The sequence below is a fragment of the Leptonychotes weddellii genome, chromosome 14, assembly GCF_054177405.1.
Source record: "Leptonychotes weddellii isolate Sample4059 chromosome 14, ASM5417740v2, whole genome shotgun sequence".
NCBI lineage: Eukaryota > Metazoa > Chordata > Mammalia > Carnivora > Phocidae > Leptonychotes > Leptonychotes weddellii.
Window position 1 is genome coordinate 15,534,122 of NC_138382.1, and position 19,157 is coordinate 15,553,278.

Here is a 19,157-nt window from a genome sequence, read left to right on the forward strand (position 1 = left end):
AAAAACAAAACTGTTTAAATTTCCATTAATTTAAATAGCCACATGTAGTGAACCACTACCATATAGGATAACCATAGCCTTAATACCTGTATCATTCACAAATGCATTGTGAAACTTTACGAGCAGTGTGGATATGCAGTGGCTACCAGGCTCGTTTGACCAGAGAACATTTAAAAATAATTATGTGTCACATGACTAGTATCTTGAAAAATGCACTTTAAATACTTGCACTGAAAAATAAATAAATAATTGACTCACTCTTTCCTGCTTCATTCTAGGCTTGGCTGATAACGTTAGGGTTCAGGATCTTGGCATGATCCCGAAAGCTGGTACAGTGCACAGAGTGACTTTAGTACAAAGTGAGAGTAGGATGCAACTGGAAATTTAAAATTCTTCTTATATGTGCCTTGAGCTGGAAACCCCTGGCAGGTAGGGTTGTACTTGTTTGTTTGTTTGTTTGAATAATCAGGATACTGAGCCTTCTTGACATCACGTTTTTTAATTTCACACATTCTCACACTGAAGTACAAATCTGGGGAACGTCGATGTTAGTTAGAATCTGGTATTCTGCTATATGGTAGCCACTTATCACACACTGGTGGTTACAGCTGTGGCCCAGGAGGTCAAAGGTGGCCCACACTAGTGAGCATCAGTGGTCAAGTCAACTCGAAAATTAACCAAATCCAGCCTAACACCCTCCTCACACATATTTTTTTTTTTTTAAAGATTTTATTTATTTATTTGACAGAGAAAGACACAGCGAGAGAGGGAACACAAACGGGGAGTGGGAGAGGGAGAAGCAGACTCCCTGCCGAGCAGGGAGCCCGATGCGGGACTCGATCCTGGGACTCCAGGATCATGACCTGAGCCGAAGGCAGTTGCTTAACCAACTGAGCCACCCAGGCGCCCTCACACATATTTTTTTTTTCTCTTCACTTTTATCACTGAAATCACAAGTTGGATGCATAGGAAACGGTTCTCTCACTGAATAATGACAAGGTCTGGATACAGACTAGTGCTGAAGGAAATGAACAAATGCTCCTCTCACCAGGCCTCATGTCTGCAGCACTGGGGCTCGGCATTCCCTCCTCAAAGGGGATGTCCATGCCTACATCCTCTGACGGCAGTCTGGAAAAAAAAATTGCAGAGAGTGTAAAAAATTGTGTGGGATTTAATTTTCTCTGAAAAGGCAACTCAGAGATTCCAGGATAACATTTTCAACTCGCTTGGAATAAACCCAAGTATGTATACTGAAGCCATCGTTAAGTGGCCCCATTTAGAATAAAGACTTTCTGCAGTTACTGTGAATGAGAACCATGGGTACCCATCTTACTCTGTGTACAGAGCAAGTCATTTCTCCTACTAGCTCACACAAGTAAGCACACACCAAGGGAAGAATCAGAAACAGGAAAAGCAAATAACTAATAAAATATACTTACGGTGGGCATTTAATAATACTTTTTCAACAAGAGAGGAAACACACGTGCTTTGGAGTAAAGACAGACCTGACTTCGTATATATCTCTTCCTCTGTGTAAATTTGAGCATATAAAATTGCTGTCAGCAGAGGAAAGCAGACTCTGGTGTCTCTTTATCAGTAAAACAGAGATATACCATCTAGCTCGTTGAGTTGCTGAAAAATTAAGCAATAAATGTAAAGTGCCTAACATTGCTAAGAAGGCACCAACTGATGTTATTTCCTATCCTTCTTTGAATATGTAAAGATTTGTGGTGAATTATATGTTGGTGAAGACATTTCTGGTCACAAGACACCATCTCTTCTCTCTAAATAGTATTGAGCCCAGGACCGTAGGGGAATAGGAAAATACTGGAGAAAACTGTGACAAACGTATATGTTCTCACAGGAAGCTGACCACTGATCACAGTGAATTCCCCTTGACCTATTTTTACCTGCTGTTCCTTGTTTAGTACATCCCCACTTATCATGAGAACATATTTTTCTTCTTGTTGCCTTCCATGTAACTTCACTCATCTAGGGTGAGTCCTTGTGATATAGGCACTAATCTAAATTTAAGCATGATAAACCTTTGTGTTAGTGTTCTAAATTTAATCTCTCCCTCCCTGTTATTGACACTTTCTCCACTTGAATCTAGGTCTACCATATTTGGAATTTGCTTACCTGGATGATCAAGCTCCAGGATTCAAGTCAAAGCCCTTATTGTCAGCAAAGCACTATGATGAAAAAAAAATGCTTCGTCTCTAGTGAGACGTAGTGCTTCATTTATTCAACAAATAGGTAGTGAACACCTACTCTGTGCTGAGGATATAGAGGAACAGAACAGATGAGCCTCATTCTTGTGGAAATGGGACGATGGGGTTAAACTAGTGACTATCACCGATCACTCGGTGTTGCTCCCTGAGAGAACTGAATGCCCGTGTTGTTAACCATCAACCCCAAAGAATCCTTCAAAAACACAACCTCAGGGAGTTTCTTTCTCCATATGCTTGCTGAGGCTTCTATCCTGTGTGTTCCCTAAAATGAATCCCGCACCCTGGCAGAAAGACAGTGAGCAAGAGGTTGGTGTGTTAGTCAAAGACAATAATATATGGGCAGGAACAAGATAAGCGGTGTCAAACAGAGACACCATACTGGGTGGCAGCAAACCAAATTATCCAGCAATAGAGGTGGGGTGGTGAACAAAGAGAAGACCTGTGCTAGGCCCCAGGTTTGAAAGTCCTGGGACCCAGAGGGATGGTTTTCCATGATGCTGCAGCTTTTCAGATTTTTTTACAATGATTCTTTGTCATGTGAAGTAATCTGTGTGTATTCTCCTTGACATACACCCTGCAGTACCTAGAAAGTAGCAGATTGCTATGTAAGAGCAGCTGGGTTCCAATCTTAGTTCTATCACTCACTGTGTGTCCTATGGCAAGTTGTCTAATCTTTCTGTGTCTCAGTTTCCACACCAGTAAAAGAGGGAGAATGTGTGATGTCTAAAACTAACACTAAAAGGAAAAAAGAAAAGTTATCCATTATCATTGTAGTTCTTTTTGTCATCTAACTGCCTTCTGTATTAGCCTTGAAGCTTCATGAGGACAGAAACCATGACCGTCTCTACTATTTTGTCTCCAGCACCTGGTAGAGGTCAATGCCCAATAAATATATGTTAAGTTGAATTACTGAGCTTGAAATTACCTAAAGGCACATGTACATTATTTCATCTAGTCCTCTATGAGTCAACCTTAAAAAAAAAAAAAAAAGACATCATAGCTGTACCTACTTCACAGAGCACATAAGGGTGCTAGCCTTAGCTCAAAAATAAATATGAGAGCTTTAAAATAAATAGATAGTATCAGTCTCAAATTTTTGTAGGTTTTATGTGACAACACGGATGGACATAGAGGGTCTTATGCTAAGTGAAATCAGCCAGTGAAAGACAAATACAATTTCATTTATATGTGGAATCTTAAAAACAAAACAAATAAACAAACAAGACAAACAAAAAGCAGAAACAGACCCACAAATACAGAGAACAAAGTGGTGGTTGTCAGAGGGGAGGGAGCTGGGGGATGGGCAAAATGGGTGAAGGGAAGTGGGAGACACAGTCTTCCAGTGATGGAAAGAATAAGTCACGGGGGTGAAAGGCACAGCATAGGGAATATAGTGGTATTGTAACAGCATTGTATGGGGACATATGACAGCCACACTTGTGGTGAACATGGCATAACATATAAAATCACTATGCTGTACACCTAAAACTAATGTAACATTGTGTGTCAACTATACTTCAATTAAAAAAAAAAGATTTGTAGGTTTTGTTACTGTTTGTAAGTTATGGGCAACATCATGAAATAATTCAATGAGTCCTAGATATGAGGCTATAGTTCTGGGTTATATTCTATGTTAGTACTGACAAACTCTGATTAACTCTGCGAAAATTATCCAACAACATTTGTGATTTTAAATAGAGATAATAAACACCTAATATCACAGTGACTGTGGAGAATAAATATAATACATGTGAGTACTCCATAAATTATAAAGCATTGAATAAGTTTAAGGTATTACATTACCTCATTTTAGACATAGTATCAGGATTAGGGATTTAATTGAAGTATGTGTCATGGTTAGACAAAACATAATGAAGGTTACTACAAGCTGGGTAAGAGAAAATTTCAGTATGGCATAGATCTCCATAGAGCCTGTAAGTGCCCTTGAACTCACTGATTTTAGTGAATAGAGCCTTTTTCTCTCACTACTTTTTTGCAACACAGAGCAGAGACCCTGTTAAGAAGGTGCTGGAAAGCCAGTGTTGGCATGCATGGGAGAAGGGAAAGCTGAAGGTTGTGGTCAGGGGTGACCAGAGAAGAGACTCTCACAAACTACGGATATTACAGAAGGCCATAGGGACATTTTAGGAAACCCACAGGTAAAGAGAAGGAACGCTGAACCAAAATAGCCCAGAGACAAACCTGAAAAAAAACGTAAGTTGTGTTCCTTGTAAATACTTCAACCACATTCATGCTTTGGGTCCGTAAATATTTACAGAAATGACATAGCCAACCAGAGTTGTTGGCAATTCAGCAAGATGGAGTTTTAAGATCAGTAATGTAAGCCTCTCGGGATCTATTAGGTAACAAATCAGTCCAGAGCGAAGATAAATATTTTACCTTATACATCCATAGCCACTATTTAATTTGGGGTTTTCTGTATACAGAACGGCGCTACCGAAGAGGCTGAGGGAACTGTAAAATACAAATCCGATTCTTCTACAGCTGACCTCCCAAACAGATGCTCAGCTCCATGTCTCCATCTAGAGGATGGATCCAGAACTGTTTGTTTGCTGGATGGTTTTATGATCCTTATTGCTCTTTATCAAATAGTTCTGGCTCTTGGCCTTCTGGGCACATGATAAAATTGTACTTTCCTGCTCTCCTTTGAAATTAGGGTGGTCAGGTGATTTGCTTTGAGAGATGAAATGAGAGTAGAAGTGGCAGGTGTAGGGCCAAAGAATTAAGTATGAGCAAGTATGAGGAGGGCGCCATGGGCTACTTACCGTCTAGATGGTTGAGTTGAACACTGTCAGGTCGCAGCCAAGTGGCTATGAGGAGAAGAGGGCCCTACTTGAAGCTCATTGAATATGTAAAGAAGAGAGGAATTTTTATTGTGTTTTGCCCCTAAGATGTTGAGTTTCTCTGTCACCACATCCTAATCCAGCCCATTCTGACTGGTACAGCTGGCCTTTATTATTTGTTTTGAAGGGAATATCTGACTCATACTCTGCCCTAATTTGGGAAACCCATTTCCCACATGCTCAACCGAGGCTCATATTGATGGTACACATCTTGTCTGGGTTACTAAAGCATGAAAGAACACTTCAAAAAAACGAGAACAAAAGCTCAGAAAGACGCTTTCAAGTGTTTTATAAACTTGAGTATTTATATACCATCTTTATAGTTTTTCCATCTAGAACCTGTTAATTTACTTAATGTTTTTCTTTAAATTAACTGATTTTAGTTAAGTAAATTTATTGTGAAAGGAAGATTTGCATCACTTGTATATATGGAGACTTAAAATCACTCGCTTAAAATAGTCACATAAATTAAATATAATGAAAATAAAACAATGCTATTAAATTCAAGGAAGAAACACCTGGGCTCTGACTCTGAGACTTTCTCTCTTTGCTAAAAAAAAAAAATTAGAAAGTGTCTGGCAAAGTGTAATGCCATGTACCGTTATAAATACAAAGAAAAAATGCTGTGTAAGATAAAGCACCCAAAAAGTAATTAATATATTTCCAAACTTGAAAGAAACCAAAGGAAATCCCCAGGTGCCAGAAACAGTGTTACTCCAGAAAGCTGATGAAAAAGGAGTCCACAGGATTTTGGACTGGACACAGGAGTTAGGGCTCCACAGGAGAAGTGACCCCCAGGTGCTGGAAGAAAGGTCTAGACCAGAACTTCTAAATAAGGCACTGGACCTTAAAGAACTGCCCCCTTAATGAAAAGGGGATGAAAAGAAACTCTAGTCTCTGGCCTTGGAAAGTAAGTCTGCCTGGAATCTTGGGTAGAATATGAAGAGCAACCTATGAGAATTAGAGATGCTACTTACATGCCAAGCCTGTTTTAATTTATATTACCTGAATGCTGTAGGGAACCCAAGTCAAGAGATTCAAGTTAAAATTCATCTAGGACCATTGAAGGCCTAGAGCCCTAGAGTTCCAGAAGAATCAAATGTGAAGCCACTTGATAGTGTTACTTTTACAATCTAGGATTCACTGGAGATTCACTTAGGAGAAAGAAAAAACCCTCTGAAAGATGAGCTCACACCAAAAAACGAAAAACCCAAACCACAAACTACACTAGGGAAAAAACACCACGAGAGATTGCTGTCAGATGCAGCAGACAGAAGAATTAGCAATACAAGTACCCACCCCCCTCCAAAAAGGAACAGTATGAAAGAGATCCTAATGATTAAAGAATAATTTTTAAACATTCGTTGTGCGGAAGCACTGAGATTTGGGATTCTCATAGCTGGTAGTGGCACTTACCCTGAGTAGCCATGTTGCTTTAAAAAGGAACATCTAAAAATAATAATGCAGAAGTGTTGACAATGAAGTGGCATAAAAAAAGTCAGAAAAATATTAACCACAGGAAGGCAAGCATCACAATATTAATATCAAACGAGGTAGATTTTAGGCAGAAAAGCTTTCTTAAGCCTTAAGAAAGTTATTATTTCATGATAAAAGGGATAACTCTCCAGAAGATGTAATAATCCAGAGTCTACATGCTTTCAACAACATAGCCCAAAAATAAAAGCTGAATATAAATTATAAGGAAAAATTAATTTCATGAGGGAAAATTTGAATATACTTCTCAAGAATTTATGAATCAATCTGAAAAAATGCATAAAGATATACATCTGAACAATGTAATAATATAGCTTGATCTAATGGATGGATCTGCACTCAGTAAAAGTACACCATATTTTTCAAACTTACGAAAACTGACTATATAGAATGTCTCATAAAATACCGGAAGTCAGTATCACATGTACCATAATCTCTGACTTTAGCGATGTACATCTAGAAACCAATCATGAAAGACAATTTGGAAACTGAGAAACACATTTGTAAGCAATTGACAATAAAACTCTATGAATCAAAATTTGTGAAGGCAGCTAAAGAAGATCCTAAAGGAAAATAAACAGCTTTGAATTCAGATATTAGAAAATAAAGTGGACTGAATTTGCTGACTTCAACTCAACCCAAAGAAGTCAGAAAAAGAACCATGCTCTTCTGTGATTCAGTGCTGTTTGTATTGAATCTGTGTACCACCTCTCACGCTCATGAACACCAACAAGTGGGGGAACAGTAACATAAACAGATTCTCCAATCTGAAAATGGATCCCATGTGCATTAGCTGATTTTGTGTTTCTGGTACCTTTGCTTCTTCCTAAAGCAGCTAGCATGCAGTACCGTGGCAGTCAAGACACCACCTAGTGAAGAATCACAAATGCAAAACTCTTGGACATAATTAAATGCGCCTCCTTAGACCAGGTACAGAAGTAAGCACAATCTACATTTTACATCCTTCCGGTATTTCTGAATCTGGAAGGATTTCATTGTTGTTGTAGGATTAGCCCGGCCTGAAATCAGGTGCTTTTCAATAGCAAACGAGCAGCGAACCAAGACTTGGCACACACGCATCCAGCATTTCTAGATGGTAATGTTTCCCGACAGGCATGTATGCCTAGAAATAGGCAGCAAGCCTTTTGGAGAAGAATCATTCTGACAAGATGGGCCACTAAGAAATATAGCTCCAAAGAGGTAGGGTAGCAGGTTAAGGCGTTAATTGTTCTTTAGAAAAATATCGGATGGTTATGCTGATATATTTAGGAAAAATGATTATATACAGAGACAGTTTCTTTACATCAGAATTCCTAAAATTCTCCTGGCTTCCTTCTAATCAGGTAAGATCTACTGGACTGAAAAAGTTGCTTTTTCTAGAAATGGCGATAAAAAGAAGAAAGAAAAACCAAACAAAACTTTTCATGAGGTGCCTGCCTTCCTTTGTGAAGTACATAAATTAGCCTGTTAAAGCCCAACAGTGGGAGAACTGCCATTTCAGGATTCTTGTCTGATAAAGTAGGCTGCACAATTTAAGGTAAGAGTATTTGCCACTCTGTGGACCCTCGGGCGCTTCCCGAATTACTCCTGCGGGAAGCAAGCCAGAGGCTGCACTGGGCTTCACACTCCGCTTAATCAAGCTGATCCCAAGGAAAGGATGGGAGCTTAGGTCCCACAACAGGAAACTGGGTTTGAGCCCACAAAATGAGCCTCTTGGCAACAATGAGCTGCTCAGCTGGGCTTCCTTGCCCTAGAACAGATAAGCGCTGTGGCCCCTAGAAGCCAGCCAGCCAGGGCAGATAAGAAAGGGGTGATGAAAGGGAAAGTAGATGACAAAGTAAGGGAGAGAAGCACTGGGCATTTGCCCAGACACCGACCTCTCTAGGGATTTTGCAGAAACCCACACACCATGTCATCTGTTCTCAGCTTCTCAGAGGAGCGGAACACAATGCAGTCTCCTTACCCAGGGTCAGATTCTAAAACTCTGCAAGTAGCAAAGATTACTTGTAGTCCAAATGACCCTTGGATAAGTTCTTGAATTGCTCCCTAAATTATAATATACGTGGTTAAAATCCTTTGTGTATAAAATCCTTTACAGTAAATTTTATGGACACTACAGTTTGAGGAACACTGAGCAGGAATAGGAGGAGGCCATAATATCATTTCAACCATTTGCCTTTCAGATATTTAAATCATTGGCTGGGAATAGAGATGCATGGAGAATTCTACCTCTTGCTTGTGGGGTATATACCATACTCTCTTCCTGTGTTTTCTAAACCTTAATACCTATCAGTCCTTTGTGTGTTGAGAAGATTATATTAAGTGGCATATTCTCCCACTGGGGATGGGCATACAGTTATTTATGAAGTGAATTTATGGTCCACAGCTTGAATTACTCACAGGCATCTCAAACTCAACGTGTACAAAACTGTATTCAGCATCTCCTCTATACAGATCCGCTACATCCTATATTCTCTGTGGTGGTTTTAAAAAAATGTCCAGAAATTCTTTGACACTCCTTGCAAAAGTTGAAGCCCAATTCCCCTTCCCTTAAGTTTAGGTTGAGTTTAGCCACCTGCTTCTAAAGAACAGAATAAAGTAGAAGTGACAGTGTGTGACTTCTAAGAGTAGGGTCCTAAAAAGCACCATGGCTTCCTCTTTGCTCTTTCTTGGGTCACCCATTGGGAGAGGTCTGCTGCCATGTTGGAAGGACACTCAAGCAGCCCTATGGAGAGCTCCATGTGGCAGGGAACTGAGGCTTCCAGGACAAATCCAGGAAGGAACTCAGGTGGCCTGCCAAGGTGTGAGTGGTGAGTGACTCACCTTGGAAAAAGCTCCTCCAGCCCCCCTCAAACCTTCGAATGACTGCAGCCCTAGCTGATGTCTTGAAAGCCACTTTCTAAGAGACCCTGAATCAGAACCACCTAGCTGATCCACTCTTGGATTTCTGACACCCAGAAACTGTAAGAGAATAATGTTTGTTGTTTTACATTGCTAAAGTTTGAGATACATTATTCAGCAATAGCTAGTTACCACGTTCCACATCCCAGTGAATGTCTCTACCTATTACCTGAGCACCCAAACCTCCAAACTAGCATTCATTCTTACTTCCCCTTCTTTTTAAACCATGTTTTCCCAATCCAGTTGACCATCCAGTCCCGTAGATTTGCCCCTCCTCTCCTGTCCATTCTCACCAATGCCACTTACACGAATGTGTAAATGGTCACGTCCATTCCTTCCTTGCAGGAACGTTCCCCTTTTTCTCCTTCTGATTTTTTACTCCCTACGCCCTCCAAAGCATTCAACTGAATATCCTTCTCAATCTAACCTTCTTGTTAAATCCCTTCAGTGTTCCCCACAGCCTGAAGGAAAGAGTCGTGAGGCCTTCCTGCTCTGCTCCTCCCTCCCCCATGCCAATCTAGAGCCTCCTCTCCTCTTGCCACGCCCTGCTTGGCTCTGCTTATCTTGCTTGTCTTCTACAACTCAGCTTGGACATCTCGGCCACGGATCTCTCCCCAGCCCATACATTTGGGTCAGGTTATAAGGCACCCTGTGCTCACTTCAAATTGGCTATTTTTCCTATTTTTACAATCACCTATTCTTAACTGGTCTACTCCCCCGCCCCGACTGCCTCCCCACTCCGATTCCTCCCTCCACACAGGCACACAAAGCTCCATGTGGTGCTCAGCACTGACCCTAGCATGTGGCGGAGATGAAGAAATAACTCGAATAAATGCCTTATTTAGATGTGAAGACGCCCTGCTCTTCTGGTAAAATGCTTCTCACAGTGTCTCCCCACATATCGGAACTCCATGATCAATATGCCCTACCGACAAATCACTTTTGTTAAACAGGTCAGCTTTCTTCAAAACAGAATTTAGAAATGTTAGCTGACTCTTAGAGAAATGATATTACAAAGAAGCAGTTGCTCTAACACAAGTTACCTCAGCAATATAAAGCTCCTCCCTGATATTGGGAGCAACCGAGGATGGGAGTGGCTAAGCCAGGACGAGGTTCTTCTAAAGGGTAGGGAGGAGAAGTGGACAACTGTTGGTCTTCAGAATTGAAGCCAGTCTTCAGTGCAAGGGGCAATAGCTTCTGCAGATGGCCAAGTGATCCACTCTGGGCACTAGCCCCTACAACCTTGCCCGCCCCCCACCTCACAAGCTCCGCACCACCTGGATTTATCCTTTGTGGAGACGAGGCTGAGGGTGCCTCCCTGCCCTACCCCCTATCCAAGGAAATAGGCTCACAAGGCTTCCTCTCCCCCCACAGCGCAATGCAAAGGGTGCACTGACTTAGTTTTATTTCCTTCCCCTCAGATGTTCAAGAGCCTGCAGACTCTGGCACCAGAAATATGAATAGGAGCCTACAGAGATACTCTTCCAACTGCTGCTCAAGCAATTAAATTTGCTGATCCACAGGGTGTGGTAGAGGATTGAAGTCTGACTTCTCTAGAGCTGGGCTCAGCAAAGTTTTTCTCTAAAGGGCCAGACACTAAACATGTTAGGCTTTGCAGCCTGTACAGTCTCTGTGGCAACTACTCAACTCTGAGCACAAAAGCAGCCATAATGAATATGTAAATGAAGGGGCGTGGCTGTTTTCCAATAAAACTTTAGGTACCAAAATAGGTGGCAGACTGGGCTGGACCTGGAGGTGACAGTTTGCTGAGCCCTGCGAAAACAACTTGAATAAAATTTCATTTCTTAAAGTTGGATATATATATATATATATTTTAAAAATTGTGAAACTTTAATGTTTTGTGTAAGTGGCACCCCCAGATATGGTTGTGAGAGTATAAAGAGTTTAAGATGATGTATAGTTTGGGGCTTTATTTATCAAAATGTTAAATGTCGATAGCTTTTGACCAGTTATTCCAATGATAAGAATACACTGAGCAGAATATTCACAGATGTACACCATGATATATGTAAAAAGATGTTTACTGTAATAACAAAAATGGTTTTTTTTATTAGTATGAATTTGATGGTGATATAAACAGGAACTAGTTGAAATTTTCCCTAATTACTGCTATCCCAACTGTACTGTTTTCATCTCCCTTCCCCACTTCATGTTATCTTGTCACTTTCAGTTATTAAAACCCAATTCAGTTTAGAACTGCTAATTTCTCATCTTAAAATCTTATTTCTTTCACTCTCCTAGTGGTAATGGCCAAAGCTAAGTCTCAGGGAACTCGGGATAGGGAGGGCTCTTCCCTCCCTCCTCCTACTCGGATGTCTTACGTCCAGAGAAGGGGCTGGGTGGGTGGGTACATGCGGTGGGCATTGGGAGAGCCTGGGCTGTCCTACTTCCACTTCTCTCCCCAGCCACGATTCTGGGAGGCAGCTTGGTTCTCTCTAAAGCCCCAGCCTCTGCTCCCTTGATGAGCTCCTTGAGGGCCCACGGGATCTCCCCACTGCCTTCTCCTCTGGTACTGGAGACCTGGCTTGACTTCATATCTTCTCTCTGTCCTCAGCTCCTGGCACTGCCTCTGGCTGGGGCCTTCTCACCTTGGCTGGCATATTAGTCTGCTGGGGAGGCTGCCATCACAAAGACCACAGGCTGGGTGCATTAAACAGCACAATTTCTCACAATTCTGGAAACTAGAAGTCCAAGAGCAAAGGGTCAGCTGGGTTGGTTTCTTCTGAAGGCTCTCTCCTTGGCTTGGAGGTGACCATTTTCTCCTGTATCTTCACATGGTCTTCACCTTTATGTGTGTCTGAATCCCAATCTCCTCCTCCCCTTCTTCTTTTTTTTAAGATTTTATTTATTTATTTATTTATTTATCTATCTATTTATTTATTTATGAGAGAGAGAGAGCAAGCACGCGTGCAAGTGTGTAGGGGGAGGGGCACAGGGAGAGGGACAAGCAGACTCCGTGCTGAGCGCTGAGCCTCACTCGGGACTCCCCACCCATGACACCGAGATCACGACCTGAACTGAAATCAAGAGTTGGATGCTTAACCGACTGAACCACCCCTGCACCCCTAATCTCTTCTTATAAGGACATAGATCATATCAGATTAGGGTCCCATCCTTAATGACCTTATTTCAATTTAATTACCTCTTTAAAGACCCCCATCTCCAAATATTAGAGATTAGGACTTCAACATATGAATTTTTTTGGGGGGGTAACAATTAAGCCCATAACAGGTGGGGTGCTACAGAATGACTCAAGTCCACTACTGTGTCCACACACAGGATACCTGTATCACCCTACCCCACCATGCTGTGACAATGCAGGTCACCTCTGCCACCTTCCTCAGGGCATACACCCAAGTCCACTGCCTGTGTAGACATCCAACTGGGTGTAAGAAGACCGTCTCCCTTGTGGAAGGTTTTCTGAATCTCTTACCCATGACTCTCTTGCAGCAACCCTCACTTGGCTTTGGAGGGGCAGAAAGGGACTCACCCCACTATTCCTAACCAACAGTGACTTTTGAAAATTCCCTCACTCTTTCTCCTCCCCAATCTTCTGCTCATATAGGCTGGGGTGATGGTTGAGCTTGGCAAAAGTGGGTCATTTTTTAAGAGGCCTTGGAGGAAGCATCCAACCCAACTGTTGAGAGCATCTTGCCATCTCTTTCTTTGCGGTATGGGGTACTTCACACCATTATGCCCTTAGCTTTGGGTCCAAGTTGTCCATTCACTGGCTAAAGGAAATTTCTACTTAAGTAATTTATTTTTTTTTAAATAATACAAGGGCTAATCTAAATGCCCATTAATAGAAGAGTGATTGAATATAGCATGAAATTCGTTATGGTATATCAATGTAAAAAAAAATTTCTAAACTTACTGACATGGAATGGGACCTCAGATATATTTAAAAAATAAATCAAATCACAACATGGCATGTTTAGAATGATAGCATTTGTATAAAATTATAAACATTTATACATATTTTGGGGGATAGATAATATCTAGAAGGAACAGAAATATACTATATTAACAGCAGCTACCCAAATGGAGTAGGTACAGGGAGAAAGGGGCTTTTCTGTGGCACCAGCAGGTGCCACATTTTAAAATAAAGAGGTAATCTAAATATAATTAGATGCTATAAGAGTTTCTAGAAATCTTCTCTTGAGCAAAGTCACGTTAACATTAGAAAACGTAAGTGCTCAGTGAGGAGTAATTCAGCTGTTTATCGGTAGCCCTGTTACGCTGTCACATCCTACGGCCACATTACCAGCGATCTTAATGTTTTCCAAAATAAAGTGTAGAAAGCAGCAGGCATAAACAAAACATGAAATGTCAGCATCACGGAAGAAAGGCTGAGAAGACCAGCCTCTGATCGGCCTCCCATGATGGGGCTGCTGCTGCCCCCTCTGGTCACGTGTCTATCACATTCGTTTATCCTCACGAGTACTTCCAAAGGTCTCTGATCTGTGCAAGCAGTGGGGGTACGAAAATAAATAAGACACAGACACGCTGCTTGCTTGTCACGGGAAGTGCTGATTCATCTTTGCAGTAGGTCGCTTCACTTTTATTTAATTCTACCCTTGTTTTATGGTCTGTGTCTGACCTCTACCCTCGTCTTTTCACGTTGGCTCCTTTGACTCTTGCTTTGTTTATTTCCCTAGTTTTGTTGCTTTCTGTGTTTTAGTCTTGCATTTTGTTTCCTTAAAAGATAAATTTTTTTCTTCTATTTGGGGTTCTGAAAATGTCACTATTTCATTTATGTTCTTTTCCTTAAAGAAAAAGAAAAAAACTTGATTCCACGTTGCATCTCTCTGCCTCCACAAGTCTTTATACTTTTGTGGGGGTTTTGTTTTTTTGGGTGTTTTTTTTTAAGATTTTATTTATTTATTTGAGAGCGAGATCACGAGTGGGAAGGAAGGGTAGAGGGAGAAGCAGACTCCCCGCCGAGCAGGGAGCCCAATACGGGGCTTGATCCCAGGACCCCGGGATCACGACCTGAGCCGAAGGCAGACACTTAACCAACTGAGCCACCCAGGCACCCAAGTCTTTATGCTTTTGACATTAACATTGGTTTTGGGTAGCAACCCTCTAAGTCACTGTTGTTTCTGGTTCTCAAATGAAGAAACCGAGGCAGAGAACAGAGACATTCCCTTCTGGATGGGCCATCAGCTCCTAAAACACCAGCTGGTACTGTGCTCCCCATAAAATCTCAGGGGGGCAAGAGCACTGCTGGGCAGACTGTACCCAGGGAGCACTTGTTGAATACCTGATGGATGTTCCAGTGTTCTGTACCTTTCGTAACACCAACCTATTTTTATTTTCTGGATTTCCTTCCTTCCTGATGGTTCAATGTTTCCTTGCTTTCCTCCAGCATAAAGTTCCTTCATCTTTTCATTCCCACCCTGTCACTGGCTGTGAATTACAACGGAGTCACCTCTCAGACCCCAGTGACACCGGGAAGCAGGCTGTGGCAAGACAGGGGCAGATTTCTGGAATCCGCTCCTGCAGTCAGCTCCCTATGAGCTCAGGCCTGTGACGGATAGGGACACACACTGAAATGGACACACGGGAAGGAACTGTACCTGAACATTCCAAGCGGTCCCGGTGGTGAAAGAGACATAGAAGGGGCGCTTCCTGTCACTTTTTTAAGCCACTGCTTCCCAAAGCCCGTGCCCGCAGGAGAGATTCCACAGATCTATGCAAAAGGGCTTTGTGCCAGGTAAGTTTGGGAAACACCATGTATTATATCCTCCTTTTGAGACTTTATAATGCACGTGAACCTGTCATAGATTCTGAGCTATCCTATAGAAAATGAATCTGTTTGATTTTGTTTACCTCACAAAGGTAAACCAAGGAACCTTTCTTTTCCCTTCCTTTCCTTTTCTTTTTAACTCTCTCTCTCTCTCTCTCAAGCTGTTCATTCAGAACAAAATTTCAGAAGCACAGCTCTGAGGCCCACATACCCAGCATGATATGTGGGCCTCTCCACACATCTTGGATGCATCTACCAAGAGCCTAGCAGATGCAGCCTCAACTACGGGCATAGTTACTCTTCTTCCATACTAGCAGCTGAGGCAGACAGCCTGCGTTTGAGTCCTGGCTCTGACCTTTTGAAAAGTGGGACCTTCATATATATCAATGAAGTATTACTCAGCCATAAAAAAAGAATGACATCTTGCCACTTGCGACAACATGGATGGACCTGGAGAGTATCGAGCTAAGCAAAATAAGTTGGTCAGACAAAGACCAATATCTATGATTTCACTCATATGCAGAATTTAAAAAACAAAACAAACGAACAAAGAAAAAAAGAGACCAACAAAAAACCAGACTCTGAAATGCAGAGAACAAACAGGTGTAGTTGCCAGAGGTGGGGGAGGGGAGACGATGAGTGAAATAGATATAAGGGGATGAAGAGCGCACTTACTGTGATAAGCACTGAGTAATGTATGGAAATACTGAATCATTATATTGCATACCTGAAACTAATAAACAATGTATGTTAATTATATTTTAATTAAAAAAAAGTGTGGGGGCGCCTGGGTGGCTCAGATGGTTAAGCGTCTGCCTTCAGCTCAGGTCATGATCCCAGGGTCCTGGGATCGAGCCCCACGTCGGGCTCCTGGCTCAGCCGGGAGTCTGCTTCTCCCTCTCCCTCTGCCTCTCCCACTGCTCATGCTCTGTCTCTCTCTCTATCTCTGTGTCTCAAATGAATAAATAAAATCTTAAAAAAAAAAAAAAGTGTGACCTTAGGCAAGTTACAGAATTCCTGTGTGCCCCAGTTTCCTTACCTATAAATGGGAAGGTAACACTACTTACATAGGGGTTTGTCAAGATTAAATGAGCTGATTTAGGTAAGGATAGAAAACACTGCTTGGCACATCACAGTTGATGCTACAGAAGGGTTAGAGATTGCTGTTGTTGTTATTTCAGTAATTTTGCTAAAAATTATAATAGAAAAGTGGTTTTCAAAAGCAGGTGCCTTGGATCGCAAGAGCATTTTTTTTGCAGAAATAGAAAAATCTATCCTAAAATTCATGTGGAATTTCAAGAAACATCAAATAGTCAAAATAATCTTGAAAAAGAAGAACAAAGTTGCAGGTCTCACATCTCTGACTTCAAAACTTAGTACAAAGCTACAGTAATAAGAGCAGTATGGTGCCAACACAAAGACAGAAATAGAAACCAATGGAAAGATCAGAGAATCCAGAGATACACCCACACATCTATGATCAAATGATTTTTTTAAATTTTATTTTTAAGTAATCTCTACACAACACCCAAGTGGGGCTCAAACTCACAACCCCGAGATCAAGAGTCACATGCCCTACTGACTGAGTCAGACACCCCTGGTCAAATGATTTTTGACAGGAATAACAAGACCACACAATAGGGAAAGGACAGTCTCATCAACAAATGGTGCTGGGAAAACTGGATATCCCTAAGCAAAAGAATGAAGATGGCCCCCTACTTTATACCACGTACAAAAATTAACTCAAAAGTGATTAAGGACCTAAATGGAAAGACCTAAACCTATAAAACTCCTAGAAGAAAACATAGGGGGAAAAGCTTCATGACATTGGATTTGGCAACAATTTCTTGGATATGACGCCAAAGGCAGAGGCAACAAAAGCGAAACTAGATAAATGGGACTAAATCAAACAGGAGAAGGAGTTGGCTGCATACTCAACTCCTCGGTTGCAGCCGCAGAATCCTGAATCCCCATCCCGGCCTCTTGTTCTCTTTTCCTCCATCTTGCCAATGGTTAGGGTATAACAGATCCATGTTAGCTGACCTCTTGGTGGTGGGAAAGCTCCAGATCACATCTAAGGTTTCAGTGTCTTTGAAGATTCTGAACTCCCTTAGATCCCCAATTCAAAGCTGAAAAGAACCTCTTTCAGAACTCCATCCCCAGTCTCAATCTCCTGCAAGGAATTTCTCCACAGATTTCCAGACCAGTTCAAATAAATAGGGAGGCAACTTATCATGGTGGGGTCAAAGGTATCAACCCCATTTCTTCATCCACAAATTGAGTTTGATAGAGGAGATAATGTGAGACCTCAAAGAGATAATGAGTAAAGTGTTTGGCAATAATTCTATAATATTACTTAATATTACTCATATTACATTATATTTAAATCACTCTTAATAGTATTAGAAGATCTGGAGCTAAACTAAGGCTCCCATAGTCACTATGAGTCTCCCAGATGGTCATGAAACCCCTGAAGTGACCCTTAGACTCAACAAAGAAGCATGACAAATGAAGTGTGGGGGCCAGTCACTAATCATGGAATCAACAGGAATTCTCAGCACATCCACTATCACATTCCTAAGGTAACTGTTATGGGCTGGATTTTGTCCTCCAAAAGTCATATTTTGAAATTCTAACCGCCAGTACCTCAGAATGGAGTGTATTTGGAAATAAGTTCTTTAAAGAGGTAATGAAGTTAACATGAGGTCATTAGGGTGGGCCCCAATCCAATATGACTGGTGTCCTTATAAGAAGAGGAGATTAGGACACAGACACACACAGAAGGAAGACTGCGTGAAGACACAGGGAGAGAGGAGCCACCTCCAAGCCAAGCAGAGAGGCCTCAGAAGAAACCAACCCTACTCATACCTTGATCCTGGACTTCGAGCCTCCAGAGTTGAGAAAAAAATAAAATTTTATTGTTTAAGTCACCCAGTTTATGATGCTTTGTGATGGCAGCTCGAGCAAACGAATATAGTATCTGATCTCCTCGACTGGCACACCTAGTTTCAAGGAGAATCTTAGCTCTGGAAAGGCGTATCAGCTCTTCCATTCATCCCTTCTCCTAGAAAGCCCTTCTACTGCTGCCTGACAGATTTATTTATTTATTTATTTTTAATGTTTTATTTATTTATTCATGAAAGTCAGAGAGAGAGAGAGGCAGAGGCAGAGGGAGAAGCAGGCTCCCCACCTAGCAGGGAGCCCGATGCGGGACTCGATCCAGGACCCTGGGATCATGACCTGAGCCGAAGGCAGACGCTTAACCATCTGAGCCACCCAGGCACCCTGCCTGACAGATTTAGAGGGAAAGAGAGAAGCCCAAGTCAGGCCCCTCGAGACTGAGACAAAGAAACCCATCACCTTTACTTACACATATCCCACTGCATTGTATAATTACATTCTATGAAACTAATTTACGGGACTTGATTAATTTCATACTCTCCCGAGGAATGTATTCAGGTATCATATAGCTATGCCAACTTCACAGGGACATCTGAGGCATTTAGCTATTTCTTTTACCTTGGTATGTCTTTATTGTGAAATGTACACAGCTATTTAGGGAGAAAATGTGCTTATGCTTTTGAATAATTGTTCACAGAATTATAGCATTACATGGGATTCCCAAACTCTGTCTGGTCTATCACTCCCTATTTCCTAGTTACCATGCTAGTGAATAACAGTTAGTACTGGCAAATAAAATTAACAGCCTAAGACCAGTCACCTACCCATCGAGCTAGTTTGAAACAAGCCTTGAGCTTATAAACTGGTAAGTACATGAAAAGTGTGGTGACAGTCTTTCTATGCCAAATCTTGTCTCAGGCCTTCTACCAAGGACATGATCTGTGATCATCCCTGAACTTAGTCTAAGGCACAGAGAAAACCTCCCTATGGCCAACC

At 41.6% G+C, this 19,157-nt stretch overlaps 1 protein-coding gene across 3 annotated transcripts in view; it reads right to left on the reverse strand.

The window, feature by feature from the left end:
- PRUNE2 (prune homolog 2 with BCH domain) overlaps positions 1–19,157 on the reverse strand; it is a 232,735-nt gene that overhangs the window by 18,951 nt on the left and 194,627 nt on the right. For all 3 annotated transcript variants that reach the window (XM_081804095.1, XM_081804097.1, XM_081804096.1), the window contains one exon: positions 1,049–1,128. In XM_081804095.1, coding sequence (XP_081660221.1) covers positions 1,049–1,128 — 80 coding nt within the window. The remainder of the gene's footprint in view (positions 1–1,048; positions 1,129–19,157) is intronic.